Source organism: Schistosoma haematobium, chromosome 3, assembly GCF_000699445.3.
Source record: "Schistosoma haematobium chromosome 3, whole genome shotgun sequence".
In the NCBI taxonomy this organism is placed as follows: Eukaryota; Metazoa; Platyhelminthes; class Trematoda; order Strigeidida; family Schistosomatidae; genus Schistosoma; species Schistosoma haematobium.
Window position 1 is genome coordinate 36,687,106 of NC_067198.1, and position 24,266 is coordinate 36,711,371.

Consider the following 24,266-nt stretch of genomic DNA (forward strand, 5'->3'; position numbering starts at 1 on the left):
AATAGTCGAGAAGTGCCCAACAAAGGACCTGACCATTCTGATGGGAGATTTCAACGCCAAGGTTGGAACGGACAACACTGGATATGAAGATATTATGGGACGACACGGACTGGGAGAAAGAAACGAAAATGGTGAGAGATTTGCAAATCTATGTGCCTTCAATAAGCTGGTCACAGGCGGCACCATATTCCCACATAAACGCATACACAAAACCACATGGACTTCACCGGATCACTCTACACAAAACCAAATCGACCATATTTGCATCAACAAAACGTTCAGGAGGACTATAGAGGACGTGAGAACCAAGAGAGGAGCTGATATAGCATCAGATCATCACTTGCTGGTCGCCAAGATGAAATTGAAACTCAAGAAGCACTGGACAACGGGGCAGACAGTATCACAAAAGTTCAATACGGCCTTTCTCCAGGATACTAACAAACTCAACAAATTCAAGATAGTCCTCAGCAACAAGTTCCAGGCCTTTCATGATCTACTCAATGGAGAAGGAACTACTGTGGAGAGCAACTGGAAGGGGATAAAAGAGGCAATCACTTCAACATGTCATGAGGTTCTGGGTCACAAGAAGCACCACCACAAGGAATGGATCACTGTTGATACACTGGATAAGATTCAAGAAAGGAGGAACAAGAAGGCAGCGATCAATACCAGCCGAACAAGAGCAGAAAAAGCCAAGGCACAAGCTGAATACACGGAAATAAACAAACGAGTGAAGAGGAGCATCAGAACCGACAAACGTAAATATGTGGAAGATTTAGCAACGACGGCGGAAAAGGCTGCAAGAGAAGGAAACATGAGACAATTGTATGACACGACAAAGAAACTCTCTGGAAATCGCCGCAAACCAGAACGACCAGTGAAAAGCAAAGAAGGCAAGGTAATCACCAACATTGAAGAGCAACAAAACAGGTGGGTAGAACACTTCAAGGAACTCTTGAATCGACCAGCCCCACTGAACCCACCCAACATCGAAGCAGAACCCACGGACCTCCCAATCAATGTTGGCCCACCAACAATTGAAGAAATCAGCATGGCCATCAGACAAATCAAGAGTGGCAAAGCAGCAGGACCGGACAACATCCCAGCAGAGGCACTAAAAGCAGACGTAGCGGCAACTGCAAGGATACTCCACATTCTCTTCAATAAGATTTGGGATGAGGAACAAGTACTAACAGACTGGAAAGAAGGACTTCTGGTCAAAATACCAAAGAAGGGCGATCTGAGCAAGTGTGATAACTACAGGGGCATCACTCTTCTCTCAATACCAGGAAAAGTCTTCAACAGGGTATTGTTAAACAGGATGAAGGACTCCGCAGACTCTCAACTTCGAGACCGACAGGCAGGATTCCGTAAGGATCGGTTGTGTACAGACAAAATCACAACTCTACGGATCATTGTGGAACAATCAATTGAATGGAATTCATCACTCTACATCAACTTCATTGACTACGAAAAGGCATTTGATAGCGTGGACAGAACAACACTATGGAAACTTCTTCGACACTACGGCGTGCCTCAGAACATAGTCAATATCATACAGAACTCATATGATGGATTACACTGCAAAATTGTGCATGGAGGACAGTTGACAAAGTCGTTCGAAGTGAAAACCGGTGTTAGGCAAGGTTGTTTACTCTCACCCTTTCTCTTTCTCCTGGTGATCGACTGGATCATGAAGACGTCAACGTCTGAAGGGAAGCGCGGGATACAATGGACATCTAAGATGCAGTTGGATGATCTAGACTTCGCAGACGATCTGGCCCTTCTATCCCAAACGCAACAACAGATGCAGGAGAAGACGAACAGTGTGACAGCAGCCTCAGCAGCAGTAGGTCTCAATATACACAAAGGGAAAAGCAGGATTCTTCGATACAACACAGAATGCACCAATCCAATCACAATTGACGGAGAAGATTTGGAAGATGTAAAAACCTTTACATATCTGGGCAGCATCATTGATGAACATGGTGAATCTGATGCAGATGTGAAAGCGCGGATCGGTAAAGCAAGAGCAGCATATTCACAACTGAGGAACATCTGGAACTCAAAGCAACTGTCAACCAACACCAAGGTCAGGATTTTCAATACAAATGTCAAGACAGTTCTACTGTATGGGGTGGAAACTTGGACAACTACGAAAGCCATCATCCAGAAGATGAAAGTGTTTATTAAAAACTGTCTACGCAAAATCTTTCAGACCCGTTGGCCAGACACTATCAGCAACAACCTACTATGAGAGAGAACAAACCAGATCCCAGAGGAGGAAAAAATCAGGAAGAATTGCTGAAAATGGATAGGACATACATTGAAGAACGCACCCAACTGCGTCACAAGACAAGCCCTCGCATGGAATCCTGAGGGCCAAAAAAAAGAGGAAGACCAAAGAACACATTACGTCGAGAAATGGAGATAGAAATAAGAATGAACAAGAATTGGATAGAACTAGAAAGGAAGGCCCAGGACAGAGTGGGTTGGAGAATGCTGGTTGGCGGCCTATGCTCCATTGGGAGTAACAGTCGTAAGTAAGTAATTTTACCGTAATTTGCAATAAAAACCAATGTAAATTACTAATATGTCAGTATTTTATTACATTGTTCAATTTTCAACAATAAAATACCCATTGAAAAACTACACCATTAAAAATCATTATTTTATGATCACAAGAAAGGCGATATAAACGAAATTCGAATAAATCTAAACTAGAATATTCAGAATAATTGAAGAAATTGGATAATTGTCAAATTGTTACTTAAAACTTAGTCGTGGTAAAATATATCGTCTTGCAAACATCATTAAAGGAGCAGCAGTTGGTGTTACGTTAATTTCACCTGCACTACCGGCTACATCTACATTGGTGTAAGGAATTTGCACTTTGGCATCAAGACCATGCTACAAAACAAAAAGAGAAAAAACAATTGATTCACATTTACAAAATGAAAGCATTTAGTAAGGTAAATATAATAATGAAATATCACTTCATACTTATATATGAGTCCTTATTGTGGTTTAATGATTGAAGATGTTACTAAGTGTTTAGCCGAACTCAGTCTGAATAAGCGAAATCTGATTAGATTCTACAACATGCTAGCTGAACATGAGGTGGATCAAATCATCCTGATCAATGTTAGTAGTTAACATTGATTAAAACAGACTTACTTATTGATAGACTTTCTCTTGTCAAACATTAAATTAAACAATAGCCCTGTAGTGAAGGAGAACACAGGTGGGGACAACCGAATTGTATTTAGCACAAATTACAGAGTTACTTGGTAAAATAGAAAAACCATATAGTAAATCTTTAATTTGCAAAATATCAATGCATCATATCAACATGGACTGTTCCTGTTGCAAACATCAATCCATTGTCTCACATTTCATTGTTCATGCGTTTCCTTACAAATTGCATTGTGTTGTCTCTCTTCCTTTCTTGATCTTCCCATATCTTCTGCTGCCAGACATTGAGTTTTTAACTCGCGTGATATACTACACACATCGATATAAGTAGCACGCACCACAGCCCCACTTTATAAATTAGTGAACGAAAAATCCCAAACGAGAGTTGTTACTTACCAGTAAAGGCAATCAGTTTGCAGCTTATGACTGATAGGTTGGAATTCCACTTTATCGATAATAAGAGGACACGGCCATGATACCCAGTCAACTTTCCCTAGCTGTAGATCAAACACATAGTTTAACGCATTTATCCATAAATATTATCACTCTGCGTTTCTATTAGAATAATAGAAGCGACCTGAGGTTTGAGATAATGTGATATCTTATGAAATTCTTGTACCACTCAGCCTAGAAACAACGATGCCGATTGTTTCGCAGACATCAGACTGTTTAAACCAGCGGATACTGAGAACGTCGTAACTTTTGGAACAAATTCGTAGACAATCACTGTTTATATTTGCGTTTTATGATTATTAAATCATTATACAATTGTATTTTTATGTTCCCTGAATTAATGTAGTATTAATGTAGTAGTGGTGTGGAATATGTCACAGTCAACAGGAGCGGGAAAGAGTATCATTAATTTAAGAAAGCACAGAGTAGGTAGAACACTTGGAAAACAGATGACACGGTTTAGAAATAGGTAGATACAAGCTTATTGTTCTAATTTGTAGATTAATTTTAATTTTTTTGAAGAAACCCAAATTATTACAGTCTATTGTATATGGGACTAGTGAAAAGTGATAGCTGCAATAAATGTATCAATGTGTTATGAGATAGTACAGTTGGATAAACTGACACAATTTAGAGATGAATCAGTTTCTTGCCCTCATTGAATAGCTGACTCATAAATAATACTCACTGTCATAAGGTGAAATTATCTAGAGTTTAAATAGTAGTTTCTCATGAGAAAGACTTATCTTGATAATTTCATCAATCCTTACTGATGTGGTGTGTTAAATTGAGACGACGCATATGTGTCAGGTACCATGTTGCATATGACTGACTGGCTAAATCTTTCATAACAATTTCAAGTTTGACCGGTAACTATCAATTTAGGAAGATGAAAAGACAATTGTCAATTACCGACCTCTTTCGGAGATTGTAGATCACAATGAAAGCCACAAACGAATAAAAACCAATCCTGATAAAAAAAAATAGTCTTATTATGGAATAAAAACACTTCTATCACATTTTTCAACGCTTACCTTATTTAAGCCACTAGCAACAACCAAAAAAGCCGCTGGCATTTGATGACCTCGTGGTGTACCGCTGCTTGCCACATTATTACACTGTACTAGGTCTTCATATTCACTTTTAGCCTTGTTCATAGCATAATCTTCTTTACGAATAGTAGAAATCTGATTTTTTTTCATAAAAAAGGAAGCAATAATATGTATATACATATAGAAAGAAAGTTGTTAGAGTTTATTGGAGTAATGATAATCCTTATCCGTTCAGACGGCTCCGTATTACATCAGAAATTGATGAGAGTTGAGAGGTCGAACTATTAGATTTAAACTAGGTGACATAAAAATGTTATGCACGTCATGACATCTAAACATGTAGGATTTGATTACAAATATATTTCTAAACACTACTTAACTACAACAATGACTACAACGATTCGGTTTTCATCTTGTGCTAATGATGTATGACAACTTGGACCGATGCACATATGTGCCTGGTCCTACGTTTTAGCTGACTGACTGACAACAAAACAGTTATTTGTAACTTTCTAGTGCTCACTGATTCTATTCCAGCTGATACTAAATTATGATATATTTCTTATATGTTTAGGTAAAAGAATACTTTACCTACAAACCAATCAGATTTACGATGATGGCTATTGGATTTCTGAACCCAATTTAACAAACAATTAAGGATAGCTTATATCCCTTTTAAGAGCTGAATAGGAAATAAACAAAACTTTGAAACAAACCGAATCACTAGAACGCTTACAATTGATAAACATGGGGATGCTAAAGAATGGGATCCATTTAATATTACTATCTATATCAAGCGGATTATGCCTATAAACTGACATTAATTCTGTTATTATATATATGACTTGTGGAGTCTTCAAGGAAACTTAAAGGCCATCGATATATGAAATCAAATAACTAAATGCATAAGTATTCATTCATGTGCCTGAAAGGTGTTTTCCGCTAAATAATAATTACTCTTAACGTTTAACCTCACTACACACCTTTACCCATGAGTCAAATTACATATTCTAACCCCAACACATTTCAGGCTGTCAGGTTACATGTATATTATCTACATTATAATGGGCTGAAAATTGATTTTCACGAGGTCATTTCGAAAGTCACCGAGGGTCATCAGTAAAGCATACTTTCACTTTAGTATGACTGAAAAAGCTAGAGATTTCAATCACGTTTATTGGCGCAATGTATAAATTATTTTTGTATGTATGTATGTATAATTTCGCTTAATTAAATGACACAGAAGTGAGATTAGATTGTAATCTAAAGTGATAGAAAACAGAATTAATGAATTTCATTCCCGCTTCCATATCCTTATTTATCGATAAGTTATGATGAGTAATATACTCAACAGTCCCTGATTTTGTCATGTACAAAGAAAATTGAACAGATTGGCCACCATATGAAATTACTCAGAGTAAAAGTAAGATTTTTATGAGGTTGTGTTTTTTTAGTTTGATAGTTAAAACATAAAACTTTCATTGTCTTTTTCGACAAAATAAGCAACGTAAATCTTAGGAATAAAGGAGTTAATGAAATATCTCTTCAAATGACTGACAGCTTGTTCTGCCAACAATAATTTTAACTGGTTGCTGTCAACAATAGTTTTGTTATTGCTTGCACACTTACATTGTCTTCCCCTTTGATCTGAACCCCAATCTTATATTTGTTTATGAATTTAGTAATTGGTCGATACGTTAAGTCCTTTTGCGATATATTGATTGATTGTTTCCAAATTTTCTGATGTTAGAAATGTCCGAAATTTCAAAGATTTCCCATTGCAGTTTGCGTCCAATATTGTCTAAATGCATTGATATAAGCGAAGATGTGTCGTGACGCTTCACTATAAGTCGATGCTCATCCAAGAGTAGAAGATGGAACCTTTGTCTAATGATTCATTTTCCACAGTTGCAGCAGTTTGTTTTGTAGATGCTGTTCATCCCTATTTATCATTTCACCTTTCGGTTTGCGTTGATTTAAGTAATACTAGTGATTTATGTGCTAAGTCTATTTCAAATGAACTCAATAACATGGCCGTAATTTTCTACGTGCCCTTCATGTTTAGTACGGTAATCTCTCTTGGTTTCTATATTTGATTTTGTGTTTGTCAGTGAGTTCGATAAAGGCTTTATGATGAGATCGAGTGAGTAGTCATCCACAAAATATTTCCTACCTTATTTCTTTCTATGGTTGATATAATGCAATGTATCCTTACTGTTTTAAATATGGTTTGTACTCTTCATACAAAATCCACAAATACAATAAGGACAGTCTTATGAGCTACATATCATTAATTTGATTACAAATCCCAAATTTCATCCACTTGCTTCATTTGGTTTCGCTGTTAGTAACTAGGTTGAGTTATATTGAACCATTTATATGACTTCAATTTCGTAACTAGTAATTAATTTATACTGTTAGTCCAATATTTTAGTTTATTCTTGTACTAGTCTATTCTGCATGCGCTACTACCAAAAGATTTCGCCTAATGAATTCCCAGTAACTGTTAATATTCTCATGTGACATAATGAAATGCTGTTTTCTGGGGGTAATTTTGTTCCCTTTGATTGTGCTTTGGATAGTATGCTTCATCTCTAATACCTCAAGATTAGACAGTCTACAAACCCCTGGTGTGCATAGCAATTTTCCGTAAAAGTATCACACCGGATGTAACCAATCTTTTCCCATGATGATTTGCATGTGTATCTTGGTTGCTTAATTAGAACACTTATAAGAATTCCACACACGCGTCTCACTTGCTGAATTACATTCCTCAAACGGGATCCATTTCACTAATTTACTTGCTCAATATCACACTCTCAATTAGTATTATCAACCAGTAGTAGTATTAATATACCCATTTCTCGAAAGTAATTTGGGCATGTCGTCTGCGGTTGATCACGCCATTTATCCCCTTACTTAGTTGAAGTTAAATGACTATGAAAGTCCTTTGTAAGCCTTTTTTGTCTTTTCGACCCATTTACTACATAAAGATTTGTGTGGAGAGTAATGATACCAGCCCAATGCTCAAAAGTAAGTGGAGATTTTAAATCTTCGACTTAATGGTTACAAATCGTGCGCCGTCGATACCAAACTACCGCATTCTTTATAAGCAAATTTTACCGCTAGAATAGGTTACTTGATATTTTAAAGCCTATAACCTACCTTATTCGTACCATTTCAGTCAATTTATGATATAAATTACTACACAGAAAAAGTGAAATAAAACGAATTCAGTACAAACCATAATAATTGTTATTCACGTAATCCTCATCTTCTGTGACGAAATAAATTGTTTTAACGGAAAACTTACCTCGGCAATATCAGAGATTAGATCACCAGAATTTTGTAATTCATATGATACCTTTTTAACTCGTGCTGGACCATTGTCCATCAAAGCCTGCCAAATTAAAGGAAAACAATAAACTGAATTATCGAAATGGTACAAAACGGTGTAAATAATAGGAAAGGAAAACTATAACATTGCTTTATAAGAATTACCTTAGTTACTAGGTCATTCTCCTATGAAAAATTATTGTACAGTCCGTTTTCTACGTGCTTTTGAAACTTGTGAAGGAAAAAAAGTGAGACTGACAAACATTTGAATAGTCAGTGGTTTAGTGAACATATTCCGTGTTTCGGGCTGGGCACATTTTGTCTTCTTTAAACCTATTCTCATCTTAATATTCTTGTGTTCTGTAGATAACGTTCGGCTGTTGAAGACAATAGTGAACTAATTCACAGGTTACGTTTCTTATTTTTTGGAATTCATTACCAAACTGTACTCGATTCCTAGACGAAAGTCAAGTGTCCTAATAAACTCTGAACCTCCATCTATCAGAGACATTGCCAGAATAATTACAATTCATCCACTTGAATAAATAGTGAAGAAAGCTTCAGGTACATATTCATGATAAATATTAAGAAACAAACACCTGGGTAGCAAACTGAATAAAAATCCTTTTTGTCAGTTAGAAACCAAATATTTTTCTTTTTTGAAAAAATCTTTATTAAATGTGTACCCTTTCAATTGAATATTGATTGTTTAAAACAGAAAAGTGTTTACTATAACAGACACAACGCAGAATAAATGTAGATACTAATAATGACAGTTAATTAGTTCAAACAGTTTTAAATTTACCGTGAAGTTTTTGTAAGCTCGAATAGAATGTCCAGTTAATGTGGCTATAGTAAATATAAATGGATTCTTAGCTGTGAGTGCCTGTAGAAAACAAAGTCAAATATAGGAAATAAAAAGAGAATGATTGCTTAGATGAAGCCATATATTTGGAGAAATAGCCTGCTTAGTAGGACTTGAATAAACTGAGGTATAAATCATAAATACCAACATAAGTTCTAATTGTATACCATTTGACTGTCTATACTACAGCACTTAAATAAAGTGTAAACAGTTTTCTGAGAATTGGAGCTTTTTAAACCGAATGAAATTTGAGCACCTAGGCAATCACTTCAGAAAATCACAAGTACTTCCAAGGAATGAAGTAAACATTCATGTATCGGGACTAGAATTCACCTTTACTCATACATAAAAAGTAATTCATTTATCCTCTACACAATCACTAACATAGTAGATTAGTTTAACTTACATCTTTGATAATACTTACAAACACAGGATAGTTTCCTATTTTTTAACGAAATTCTAATAGAATGTATTTTGATCGCCCCTCAATCGATCACCCGAGGATACTTTCTTGTCTAGAAACTTATGTTCTATGCTTTGACCACTGACATGAATTAACTAGCAGCAATTAACCTTGAGCAATGGTTGAGATTATCTTAACTCCTACTGGTCCATAACCCGTACCTTTCTTCCGTTTCGGCGTTCAATCTGTGGTAGAAGAACGCGGCAACATGCAATCTTCTATCTGTATTCGGTCAACCAGTCATCATAACTCAAACACTTATGTGTTTATATATGAATTATCAGACATCATCGTACTGTAAAAAGACCATAGTTTACGAACAACTAAGGTTTATAAATAACAGACTATAGCAACTCTCCTACAATTAATTTTGATTACGGTTAATTCTGTCGAGCCCTTCCCTTCAATTAACTTATTTAACAGTGTTATCAAGACAGTAACAATTTGTCTTTTTCATTGTATTATTATGATCACTATCATGTCTGTATAAACGTGTATGCTTGATTACATGTGACAACCTACGCACACTTCTCTCTAGCTTAAATGTTAACCGTTTAAATATCTTTCAATAAATCATTCTCTTTCCTATATGTATACGCCTTGATGCGATTTGACTATAAATCCACCTCTGTATCAGCCTCTCTACTCCAATTCACCCGATGTGCTTGTAACTTTGTTATCTGTGCTGTCCAATAATAAACTGTAGTCGCCGCATCTCATTGCCTTCTGAACTGTTACACCGTTGAGAGTTATATGCTAACGGTTATCACAGTTATATAATATAATATACCCTTGTAGGCCAGGGTAATTTTACATTGGTTTTCAGGAGAACCAGACACCATCCGGACTTTCACGTAGAAACCCAAACAGTACAGCTCAACCACGTTCAGCAGGGGAACCAGACACCGTACAGGCTTTAACGCTACAAACTGAATAGTACAGCTCAATCCTGTGGCGCAACCACACAGGTATCAAGCACCCTGGTGAACCATAACGGTTATCAAGGTGATTGATAAACGAAACATAAGGAACTATCTCGAAGCCAAGCTACTATGAGACCAAGAGGGAAATAATAAATTAGCAATAATTGAAAAATGGCAAAACGAATAACGAATCCAACAGGAACTTGTACAATAAATGTGGAAATACAATCACCCAGTTATTTAACAACTATAAAATAAAAATAAAAATAGTCAAGTTACAAAGTCCTTAATATTCATTCAATCATGACAGTATGAGATGACTCCGCGTGTCTCGATTCATACAGGCAAGACAACAAAACCAAATTTCTATCATGCTTACGTTAAAGTGGCAACATAGGTAGGAAGTACAAAAAGGAGAACTAAATCATGACATTTTTGAATATTTTAACATAATAATGATAATGATCGTAAATATAGGCAACTTTTACAAAATCAATGCAACATTTCAAAGTATACAATGAAAGACTTTATAGGCTAAAACTTAACATTAATTCAGATAACTCATCAAACGGGGATATTCACAATACTACTGGTGAGTTTCTATGTGTAAAAGATATTTGAACATTGACTAAAAAATACCATAACTACTAACCTTTTCTTTTGCTTCACATAATAAGTCAGCCATAACCGTTCTACCTTCAGCATCTGTATTACCAATACGTACACGTTGTCCAGAGCGTGCAATGATTATTTCATCGGCAACATATGATTCAGCTCCAACACTATTTCGCACAAATGCCAAACCTGCTGAAACACTTATACCGTCTGGTTGCAGTAATCCAATAGTTTTCATTAAACCAGCTATTGCTGCAGCACCACATTTATCTCGATGCATCCCAGCCATAATTCCACCGGCTTTAACATCAGCTCCACCAGTATCATAAGTGATACCTTTACCGACAAGAAATAATGATGTATCGATCTCTTTGGAATTCGACGGTTTATAACCAATATGAACAACTCTCCCATCATGACGAGGTACAACTGAAAGAAAAAAATGTTTATTTATTCCTTCTCCTTAAAAAGTATTCACATTTGAATGACATAAAAGTTAGTTATACTCATGGGATTTATTTTTAAAAGAAACTGAATATGAATGTTATCTTAAATAACTATTTTATTAAGAATATAAAAAATCGCCACGTCTACATATTGGGCTTGCACAAACAGCTTTGATAGACATTTTCTATTGTATCAGTGTCCTGTTTGAATAATTATGGTGTGGTGTGGTCTTACTAACGAGTAAAACTGTTGGTGTGATTACGGGATTTTACTCAGTATCCATTTCTAATATTAGAATTCTTACTAGTGACGATAATCTTAAATTTCATTTCTTCCAACTCAACCTTTAATACGACCTCTGCCCTTTTCTAACTAGTTGTTACTACTTTAAGTAAGATGATTTTCTGCATGCTTGAAGATCGTACTTTCGATAAGATATAATATACTGAGTTGTACAATTTCAAGTTGACTGTTTGAACAGTTATTTTCTTGCTGTGTTAGCGGGTGATTGTGTGAAGTATTGTGTTCCAGCCGTTGATAACAGAACCATTCATATGAGAATAGTTCAATCGTTCCTTGATTTGCAAGTACCATTGGCCAACCGGAAGCCCTTAGTACACACTGTTGACAATCATAAATAACAGAAAAGTAGATAAGTTATAAATAAAGCAGTGTAACGAATGACTTTATATTAGTAAGGTGAAAGGAAAGGAGAAAAATTTTCAAAATAGCTGTAAGCAACTTATTGTGTGGATATGCACGTGTATGTGGGGGAAGAGGGTTCTTCCCATATGTTTCTTACATCGAAATAATTAATTATCATCCTTTAAATACAAGATTAATATTCTCGATAATTTTGTTTCCGTATATTCATTTCACTTATTGGTTTCACAGGAGATTGACGTTATTTCGATCATAATTTTAGTTTTCAGAACATTCTCTTGCTGTTACACAGTATTTCAATGATTGTCTCAATTTCACTTTGCTCAATCACATTTCTTTGGCGGCTGTCATATTTGCTTTGAGTTTGGTTGATTACTGCTCGAAATGTTTTATTGTTTTACTGTAGAATAAAGTCCTCATGTAGCGGGAAGTGTCTTTTCTGGGCAGTTTATATTCCTTAAAAGTTAGTCGAAGATGTTTTTAGTTTGTACTGTAAAAAGTTTGTACAAATTATGGACTGTTTGAGTTTCAGTGATCAAATCGATTGATTACTAGCTGGCAGAATTACATACCTTGCTTAGCAGGGACACATTTCTTCTTCGCTAAGTAACCATTTTTGTGTTCGTTAACAATTTATCTACTCGATATATTCTGGATTCGACTGTACACATTTTACTGAATAACTCACTGGTTGAATAGCCTAGTGATACCATTCATTTAGCTATTTTGTATGATTCATATTTATGATTATTTAGAATAGTACTTTATTCTACCCAACGATAGTTTGGAATGTGCCTGTGAAGAAGGACGAATAACTAATGTATTACTAGGAGCTATTTAGAATCCGAAACTAACAGTTTGGATGTTACAGTACCCACTGATATTTCTGAAGTAATCGGGGCTAGAACAGGATATAAATTTGTAAATATTCAGGTATCGAAGTGAAGGTGGGAGTGATTTTCATTAGTTCAAAGAAAATTTTAAAAAATATGATGAATTAAAAGGATAAGTTAAACGAAGAAATGTATCTTTTCAATTGATTTACTTGCTATCACTCTAATGTGTAGATCTTACAATTAAACATAAAATTTTCTCCAAAATTTATAACCTTTAAATAACTCAAAGAAAATAAAGACTTCGATAATGCAATGAGAAGATGAAGTTTATCAGAATTATGTGGTGATATATTTGCGCAATACATTTCGAACAATCTGATCACACGCAATATACTTGTTAAGACATTTTTATATGAAAATTAAAAGGTCAACTAGACAGATTAAAGGTAAGCCGTAACAAAAAATAATAATAAAGTACACAAAAACAATGTGATTATCAGTATTACTAGGGTAGGTTAAAGATAAGGATAAATTGTTTTTGAACGCATAAAGGGGGTTTCAGTTTCCGTATAGCCAAGGCTTCAACAAACCTTAGATATGTCTTTGAAGGTTTTTGTATAACACTACAAATGTTGACTTGAAGTCAACCTTATGACCAGTCTCAATCAAATGTCTCGAAATGGAGGATGATGTCTGTCTATCCTGTGATCTTATTTGACCATTGAAATATGTGTGATCAGATTGTTCGAAATGTATTGCGCAAATATATATCACATAATTCTGATAAACTTCATCTCCTCATTGCATCATCGAAATTTATCAAAGACTAATTGTTTTAAAGTAAAGATTAAAAACAAAATTACATAATCGGTTGTTTACCACAAATAATCATATAAGAAAAAGAATTGCAATTAAGAAATGAAAGAGCAAGTTTGAAATCCATCATCTGAATGTAAACATTGAGTGTTATTCATAACAATAATAATAAATTAATAATACCACGGGGTGCGAAGAAAATTCGATTATCAGAATATTAACATACATAATATTTCACTGATTGAAACCATGAATCAATTGAAGCTAGACCATCATAGAAAACCTGGAAGCACTGAACGGCCGTTTCGTCCTATTGTGGGACTCGCCAGCAGTGCCCATCCACGATCCCGCCTCCCACGAGATTCGAACCCAGGACCTATCAGTCCCGCGCGCGAGCGCTAGACCATTAGACCACTGAGCCGGCATCCAACGGTGTTAATGTCTAACCTAACTCCAACCAATCCACGAAGTTGCGCCATCGTACACCATACTAGGACGAAATGCCCATCCAGTGCTTCCAGGTTTTCCACGATGATTTAGCTTCAATTGACTCATGATTTCAACCAGTGAACTTTCCAAAATCTCCACAAAACCCCTTCTGATACATAATATTTATTAAAATTGGATAAAATTGGAAAGTGCATTATTATCGCGTTTGCCGCGATATGCTAATATGATACAATAATACGATCTGGACACAGGATTATACGATCACTAGACCCAAACAGTTGTCTACTTAACACAACATCAGCAGTCCATACAAATACAGTGAATTCTGAGTAGAAACATACAACATACATCTGTATAATACTTAACTCATGGAGAAGACTGATTGTCTTCGTTTAGTGGCCAACCAGAGCTCAATAGCATACAACAAATCAATTTTATTAAAAGCAAGTTGTGTCAAGTTTTAGAAATAACGGTGAATGGGAAAATTCAAACGATCAAAGGAAACTCACCTGATGCTGCTCTATTTACCGCTGCCATTAATGGGTATTTCTTAGCATCAACCTTATCGACAGTGATTGTAACACCTTTAAGACCATTTAAAGCATTTTGTAGGTATTCAGCAATTTTTGGGGCTGCCATTCGTTCAGGATCCGAACCACCAATATCTCGTGCTAATGTTCGTCCTTCTTCAATAGCTTTAGCGATATCTAGTAAGGAGTCATTAGCTTCCATCACCCCAAATCGAATAGCTTTAGGAAATTTCTCAGGAAGCATTTCACGAACCTCAAGAGGCTAAATGAATAATTCAAAGAATATGCGCATATTATTATTATTTAGGAAGTGACTGGCTGGTTTCATGAAGGCAATCGATGAAAATTCAATTTTGAAATTTCAAATACTTATTTTTATGCATACCAGTACAAATAACATGTGAGGGTAAATATTCATTATTTAATTACATAGATCGAGTGAACAATAGCCTGATCATTGTTGCTACCTTGATGTGATGGTCGGGCTTGCCTATTGTGATGAATCAACCGAGTTATACTGACTGGAACGACCGTTCCTCAAGGTCCTACCATGCCAGACAGGTCGATTGAAGAGCGGTGAGACTAAAAGCAATAAACCCAAAGTCCGAAGGCGAAGTCGTACTGCTGACTGTACAGAGGTGTGACAGCAGTAAAGTGTTTCCTTCAGACAACCAGCATGACAGCGATGCTGCCTTCCCACAAGGAGGGGTGGGGTTGGAAAAGGTCGACCCTAGAAATGCACACCTCGCCTTATCCCACGGATATCCGTCTACGGTGGTAAGGTCTCAACAAGTGCGCAGCTAACACGAAAATTACTCACAAAAAGGTCGTGTGTGACCGACCTCAGGCAGTTGTCCCTTGGGCACTGAAGTCACGCTCTCAGGTCACTAAGACCACTTCTAATCCAAATTCCTTTTCAAGTACCTCCAGAAAAACCCTTCCAGGGTGTGGGTGACCGGGAATTGAGAACTGCCTTCAAGATCACTGTATTCTCAAGAGTGAACAACAGGATAAGTATACATTCAATGGACTAAAAAAATGAATAATAACTGACAACGAACTAAAACAGATAAAAGTATTTATCGTATTTCGTATTCCGACCACCCTTTAATGTTATTTTTGTAATTCGATTAACTGAAAATACACTTTTACACATTTTTCATAAATATAAATGTGTGATTATTCATCCAGAAATCGGTAACAACTTTTACTTCAGTGGATTGTTAGAGGTTTCAATTCAACGATTATTTTCATCATTATGAGATAAAGTAAGTTGAAGAACCATTGAACTACACGAAACACTGGAGACTATTGTCTGATTCATCAATTTGTCAGTCATAACCAATATAGAATCTGGAGTGTATATGAATCGGTTTAAATTTTCACATGATATGGCAGCGAAATGAAATTATCAAAATAAATCCCACAATAATACAAGTAGTAACATTACCAGTGGTAGAAAACATTAAACACAAACAGAGAAGAAATGAAGTTCTTATCTTTTAGAAAGTGTTCAGCAAATATAGTAGAAACCCTTCACAGCATACATATGTGGTGTTGGAACTTAGTATATACACTTCTTTCAGACCTTCCTAAACACTTGACTTTTAACTCTCGCCTTTTCATATTGTTTTCTCTAGTTTCCCCCATTTCTTAGAAAGTTGCAATAAGCTAATCACAGTTAGTCAATGGGTACACAATATACGTTAAATTATTTTGTGTACAACAAAATAAAAATTGGAAAAAAAACATGAAAAACTTACTGTGTACAATGCATGATATGCTCCCAATACAGCATTTAGTAATAAACAATTACGTTCAGACCATTGAGAATCTTTCGGTGCTGATATGAATGATCCACAACATAATAGCGGTGATTTACAACCTATGTTTAACAACCTATTAAATATAAGAGCAAAGAATACAGAATAGTGAGATTTGAAAAATGGAACTTAATATTACTGAATTTGACAAGGATACATTATAACGAAGCTACTGTTAACATTTACATTCAATATGTTATGTAAGTTGTTACCTGTGGTTAATCATAGGAAAGATATATCGATCTGCCATAAATAGAGAAAAGACATCTAAGTTATCATATTAAGTGAATCAATTGTAGTAGAAAATTATAAAGCAAAAGGAACGAACAGAATCTGAACAGATCAGAAAGGAAGATTTTTTAAAAAAAAGATGAAGAGAAGCATACAATTATTGGTTCTGTTACAAATTTCTCAAGCATCATTGCCTATATCATGTTATTCCATCTTTATATTATTAAAATGAAGATCAGCAGTATAGTATCAATGAAACTAATACAAAGGAGTATTCTTATTTAATAATAAAAATATTGAGCTAAATAAAACAAATTTGTGGAATAAGACATGTAATTGAACAAAAATCGTTTACAATTAGATATCCATCCGGTTCGATTCTAACATACAACGATATTCCTATGCATACATGATTAATATTAAACTAACAAAGGTCATTAGTAGGTTGTCAGTAACAATCATGTAGATTACAGTGTCATAATAAATGAGTGAAAGTCTGTAGTGAGGAGACAGGTTTTATGAATGATATTAATATGAATAATTTAAAAAAAGCTTGATCTCATGTATATTTATTGCGACATAAAAAGTAGGTCGAAATTTAGGAAAATAAACTTATAGCTACAATAATCAATTACATTATGTAATCCTAAAGAATGAACTGCGTGAATAACCATTTCAAATACAGTTTGTAAAGAAGAGGGTGAAGGTCTATCTACTACATGACCGATACCGACGAAACATGATAAGACAGAGCTGCACATTGTTTTGATTATACCTTTGACTAACCACGAAGGCTGATGTTCACTAACTCGTTCGATCAGTTGTTTGGTTGTGTACCCAATATAACTTTCTCTAGAGGAGTAGCTGAATTCGTAGGCATACATGATTTAGCAAAACCAGGAAACTTAGCAATAGGTCATTTAAAATAAATTATCCTATACCTGTTAGTTTTCCTTATAGGGTTCCATCACGTCTCTTACATAGAGCAGAAGCTATGGGGATTCGAGTTAACAATTCAAATCTTTGTAGTCATAAAAATTATTACTTCCCATACTATATGTCCTGATGTTTTTCTCTCTACCCCGTTCTTTCAAATATATGCTTAACTGTCCAATTCTCCGGGTACGTAATCTAATAATCTTTAACAAATGCCATTTCAGTATCTATACTTTTCAAGTCATTGATCTATTTCCTATTATGAAACATTGACTTAATCCTTTATTATTCTTATCACAATTACACCTGTCATCACACCATCAATTTGTACTTTTTGCTTATTATGTTTGTTTATGTAATCTATTCCATTGTTATCACTGACTCATAAACCGTCATACTTGATATAACAATTTCATATGTGCATTTAAATATTACTATATCAGAATGGGTTTTGTGGAGAGTTTTAGAAATTTCACAGGTTGAAATCATGAGTCAATTGAAGCTAGACCACTATGGAAAACCTGGAAGCACTGAACGGCCGTTTCGTCCTAGTATGGGACTCCTCAGCAGTGCGCATCCACGATCCCGCACCCAGGTTTTCCATGGTGGTCTAGCTTCAATTGACTCATGATTTCAACCTGTGAAATATTACTATATATTAAAAGTAAAGCCTGATGAGGATCTAGTTGAAAACAATGTCGTTCATTCATATACGTTGTTCTAATTGACAATACGGGAATATTTAAATTTATCCAAGAGACTATTTTAAGAAGTAGAAGTAAAGTACGAGGGACAAGTCAATCAGAATAAGGAATGAGACATAGGTTTTTGCAAAAAATTCGAAATACCGTAAAACGAACGGAAAAAATATCACTATACGGTGCCCAGAACGCTTGAAATGAAAACGAAAAACTAACCTTGTCATCATAGAGTAAAAAGTGTCAAGTTAAAAGAAAATTTTATGTTAAAGAAAAATCAATACTACTATGATGTGTGCTACTGATGTCGACGGATATAAGTAGTATGTACCATCAATCGAAAGTGAGAGTGGTTCAAGCTTGCGACCTAGTGGTTGGGATCACAATGCAATATAGCCTTAAAAGTAAAATCATCATTTATATTTGAATCAGACAAAAGATCAATGTGTGTACCCACAAGAATATAAAGTCAATGTAAACTTTACTTTAACATGCCATTCACAGCAGCATCATACACACTACGAATGTCCGCTTCATCTGTATTTAACCGACCAGTTGGACTAAAAATCTAAAATAATTTAAAAATTACTTATGAAATATTTTTAAAGAATAGACTGACTTACAAATCCAAAAATCCTATCATGCTGAAATTGATAATCGAGGCTTAAAATGATATTGAAACTTTGTGATTTTTATTAAGCAATAAGCAAGCATATATTTCATAATAAATGGATACTATCTGAAGTGTGTACATAATGCATAACTGGTAGTCTTAAGAAACTGAGGACCGATCCAGTTCACGTTGATTGAATTGTAAAGTTTTGTGTTACTGCTCATTACCTAAGTTGTAAATATTTGATAACTATTCATGCACTAATTTTTTAACACATACACAATACAATTATAACAGTTTTATTGGTCAGATTTCGAGAGTTACGTAGATTAAATAAACTCAACTGAATAAAAGTTTACCGTGAGAAATAAGGCAATTAACCAATCAAATAAAATGCCCGCTCGTTGATTTCAGCACTCAACTGAGAACTGAATAATCAGTATTTTAAATGTCTCCATACATAAATAGAACTCAACAGTTATGTAAATACAACTATGAAAGGAATTAGATGATTCTACCTCATCCCCCGATACGCCTCTGACAAAGAGATATATATCTTTAAAAAGGTCAATTTGCGGAAAGTAACCATAGAATGACCCAGTTAACCAACTTCCATAGCTGAGTTCCACTAGGCAAAAAGAGGAATCTTATTCACTCCATGTTACCGAATAAGTAAGATCTGTAGTACTGAATGCATTGATGAAGAAATTGTGTTTCTTAGAAAAACATTGACTGATAAGTGGCTATCAAAGCCGCTTCATAGAGAACAAATATAAATGTACCTGATTTGCATACTCTAAAATTTTAAATGAAAAAAAAGATGCAAACAGAAATCATTGAAAAAATTACTTACTAATCTTTTTGATGGATGTTCTGGGAATGGAATCACACTGATTTCATCTGAAAACTTAGGATTAACCTTGGAAGTAAACGTTAAAAAATTATTATGATAGAATACTCACTAATTCAGCAGATCAAACTTTATATATATAGATATATTTGAAATATTCTCATATTGTAAATTTAGAACAACATAGATATAAGCGAACAATATTGTTTTCGATTAGATCCTCATCAGGCTTTACTCTAATATACAGTAATATTTATATGGATATACCAAATTATTAAACCAATCAAGGTAGTTTATAAGTCAATGATAACTGGTAAAGATTACATAATAGGTAAAATGTGAAAAGTACAAATTGATGGTGTGACAACAGGTGCATTAGTTTTGATAGGAATAATAAAGGTTCAAATCAATGTTAAATAATCGGAAATAGGTCAATGATTAGAAAAATATAGAAACTGAGATAACAATTATAAAATTATAAGATGACGTAATAAGAAATGTTCAGATAATTGGACCATGAAACGTATACTTGAGAGAAAATAAAGTGGTAGGAGGGTGTGAAGAAAAATAGTAAACGAAGAGGAAGTTAGAAAAAGAATAAATAAATAAATTCATTTATTACTTAAGGCCAGGGGAGAGATAAGGGTGTTACAAATTTCTTCTGAACACAAAGACTTGGCTTGTCGGTTCGGATTCCTATAGCTTCTGCTATGTGTAAGAGACGAGATCGAACACCATAAGGAAAACTAGTGGGAATACGATAAATAACTTTGAACGACTTGTTTCTGTCCACTATATGACCGCTATCGATCAAGTGTGATAGAACCGAGCTGCGTATTGTTTTGACGTAACCTTTTCCTAACCACGAAGGGAGGTGTTCACTAACTCGTTGGTTCAGTTGCCTGGTAGTGAGCCCAATATAGCTTTCTCCACAGGAGCAGCTGAATTTGTAGATACACATAGAAGTGGCATAACCAGGTAACTTATCCTTCAGTTGCGGAATCACCATCGACCGGGTCGAATAAGATAGGCAGAGGTCGGCAGCATTAAACGTTCTCTTTACTGCTCTAGTCAATCTATCCCGTAATACATCGCTAGCCAAATCACCATTGAATTGCAGTTTCAAGAAAAGCGGTTTCTTATTAGCCGTCAGAGTCACTATTTTCCTGTTTTGTACATGCAAGTGTTTCTTCAGGAAACCCAGTGGATATCCCAATTCAATCAAAATATTATGTGTTGTAATTCTCTATCAATAGTGTCGACTGAGCATATCTTAAGAGCTCTATTTGCAAGACATTTGACTAAGTTTCTCTTATAATGAAGAGGCACAAAGCTTAAAAAATGTGTGTATTGGCTTGGAGAAGAACTTTTTCTATACACACCTCTGCTGATAGAACCATTTTCTTTTCTACTTAACAAAACGTCCAGAAAATTTAGTTTGTTATCTATTTCCTCTTCACATGTAAATTTAATAGCAGGATGTTTGTTATTAAATAGTTCCAGTAGTTGTTCTTTTCTAATGTTCTGATCGGCAATGATGAAGGTGTCATCAACGTAACGACAGTAGAAATCCAGTTTATTGATAACCTCCTGTAAATTGGAGTAAAGCCTGATGAGGATCTAATCGAAAACAATATTGTTCGCTTATATATGTTGTTCTAAATATAGATATATACCGTGTACTCTAGCAAAATCAATATAAATAATTCAAAGCTTGATACCACAGAATGCCCTTTAAATTTTACTGAATACTCTCTTAAACTTTAATCCATAGTTAGCTGTGAAATGTTAAGAGATAGCAATTGCAAACTAGTAAAGATATGAATTGAACTAAGTTGTGAATTGATCATAATCATAATTAATTGGCTCACAATGTACAACCTCTCAATCTTCGTTCATTAGATTACAAGTCCGATCGGTTATGAAGACTGATAACTAACTAATATATAACGTGAACAGATGTATACGTATAAAGTCAAATCGCTTGCATCAATCAATCAAGTACGAAGGATTTATTGAGCGTCAAAACCTACGGTAGATTCGAAATAGCAAGTTTTGTATACATCATTATCATTAACAAGTAATTGCATCACCGAATGAATAACGTAATATAATATGATGCCCAGGATTTGAAAAAATGGCTGAAGGTCTTTATACGACTTGAACCTATGTTTAGTCGTATATCTCGGTAGAAATTTTATGGACAAGAAATATAAATGCAAATATTTAATAATTATTTTGACACCTTAGTATTTATTCTGAAGACGAATGTGAAATATTAAGTGGTTTTTTGTGCAGGAATACTAGCCAGGTTTTGAATACTACACTTGACCCTTATGCATGTTATTGTAAAAATTGGGCAACACCTTAAAAAATATTAGGAATTAGTCATAGCAAAGTGGAAATTCTCGAGAAACATTATGCTTTATTTTTATATTTAACTAAATTCTGTAACTTGAGATAAACCATGTTTAATTCGGTCGACTACACAAACAAATACTACTCACCTCACAGAACTCCTTCAAGGACTTATAAGCCAGCTGTAAAGTTCTTGGTAAATTTTCAATATCATCATTCAGTAACAAAACTGCATCATATGATGGATCTGTCAAACAAGATACCGGGTACACGGGAGTAACAACATTGGTAGACATTATTCTAATCAAATTTTCCTAATTCCTACGGATTTATATTGACAAGTTAATGTATTTGACCAATCACATGCACGTGAAATCAACCAATTACATGATAAATAAAACAGTCGACCAATCATAACTCAACTTTAGATGTATGGACTGGTCAGTTAGATACTAGGGCAAACAATAGGAAATTCAACTGAGTCATTCAGGGTAGAACTTGTGATTTGGTCGATAGTTCGTTGTAAATTTATCCTTATCCAGTGTGTTACCTTCTAATTTGATCACAAAATTAAGGAAAGAATTTATGGAATTATTTTACATAAACCAAAGCTGCTTTCAGATAAATCAAACAGTTAAAAACTCCTGGTTACATACGATATATCTGATAGGATAGTTACTCTCAGTAAATTACTTGTCAAATTGTACCACTGAAAATACATGACTTGTTTAACAATGTAAGAAACATAAAAACACTTTGTATTGAAACATAATATGAAGAAAGAATGTCTATGCTTGTAAATGTAGTCCTGTACTAATTTAAGGTAAATATAGAGTTTGAATTTAAGATCATTATTAAACTAGATTTGATGTTAAAACGACCATTATGTAATGTTAACTTGAATAAATTTGGACGTTTATTGGGACTGCGAAATTAATGATTAGAATAAATGTAAATAATACTGGACAACAGTGTTGTGACTTCTGCCCGGCTAATTGTCACCTGATTTAGTCGCCGATCTGAATACGACTTATACAATCTTAGCACTGTGCCAAATCAATGACGGATTAACCGGCATGAGCCGCCTAGAGTTCTAATTGGTCCTCTTTCCTGCCTAGCCCTGCCTGTTTAGCCCAGAACACCAATATCAGGTTACGCTATATGAATCATTTATTTCAAACATACCTGGTTTATATAAAACAAACCAGACCACATCATACCATAAAATAAAAAATAACAATTGTACAAGATCATGACAAAAAGTGGCTGTGATTGTAAGAAACTGTGACTAATAGATTGAGAATAACTTGAGAATAGTAAATCACATAACAGTAACCAATAGTTTAGCTTTTCAACAGTTATATAATAAGAATATGTATAATATTAGTCCATAAATAGTTCTCAAAAGTTACCCATAATTTAATCTTCACTCGGATATAACAAACAGAAAGATAATTTAATCGCAAATCAAATCATACGTTTGATCAGAGAAATACGTAATATGTTTCGAAACTTTTCAGGATATAAATTTTCCCCTGATAGTATTATCCATGACGTTCAGTTCCTCGTCAGAAGTCTGAGAAGAGCATGTGGTTGTTATTCTATGTTTCTGCCAATTTTCTTTTGTACTGCAGCGATAAAAAAACTTAAGCGATGGATATTTTTTTCTGTATGTATTTTTCTCGTTTAAATACAATATTATTCAACTTTGTCAGTTAGGAGAACAGCTTAAAATGTTATCCTACCTTTAATAGGGCGGCCTGTTTGAGCATCTGGGCTATCTGTTCCTGCCATCTAGATATTTCAACAAGTTATCTATTTTTGTTTGTTTTAATATATCATTATGTTTATTAATCGCATGATCTATTCTGCTGCGTTTCTGAAAAGTGTACAACCTTTCGTTATCAAAGTTACAAAAAACTCAATAAGAAACAATGTGGTTGCTGGCAATATACAACGAAAAGAATGAACATTATTCAGATGTTCATTTACTGAACTACTAACATCAAGCTGGCGATCACTCGATATTTATCGCCAGGACCGACCAAGAAGAAAGAAACGGAAACATGTTGAAATACTTTACGCTGAGAATTCTATATTGTACCAAAAATAT

The 24,266-nt window shown here is 34.6% G+C and overlaps 1 protein-coding gene across 1 annotated transcript; it reads right to left on the minus strand.

Moving 5' to 3' along the window:
* Positions 1-1,002: 1,002 nt before the first annotated feature.
* LAP-2 (Cytosol aminopeptidase, catalytic domain) lies at positions 1,003-22,487 on the minus strand. Its single transcript, XM_051213773.1, has 10 exons — positions 22,303-22,487; positions 19,799-19,864; positions 18,818-18,900; positions 16,408-16,543; positions 14,624-14,906; positions 10,940-11,331; positions 8,842-8,922; positions 8,014-8,100; positions 4,683-4,835; positions 1,003-2,910 (listed from the first exon to the last, which is right to left on the minus strand). Exons 1-10 carry the CDS (start codon positions 22,447-22,449, stop codon positions 2,767-2,769), a joined length of 1,572 nt encoding a protein of 523 aa, XP_051069776.1. The 5' UTR covers positions 22,450-22,487; the 3' UTR covers positions 1,003-2,766.
* Positions 22,488-24,266: the final 1,779 nt, after the last annotated feature.

Excerpts from the sequence above, each read along its gene's own strand:
- LAP-2 (XM_051213773.1), bottom strand. The coding sequence starts at position 22,449 with ATGTCTACCAATGTTGTTACTCCCGTGTACCCGGTATCTTGTTTGACA. Across the intron at positions 8,101-8,841 it reads GAGCTTACAAAAACTTCACG|GCTTTGATGGACAATGGTCC; the intron begins GTAAATTTAAAA and ends TTAATTTGGCAG. Across the intron at positions 2,911-4,682 it reads TTGCTAGTGGCTTAAATAAG|CATGGTCTTGATGCCAAAGT; the intron begins GTAAGCGTTGAA and ends TTTGTTTTGTAG.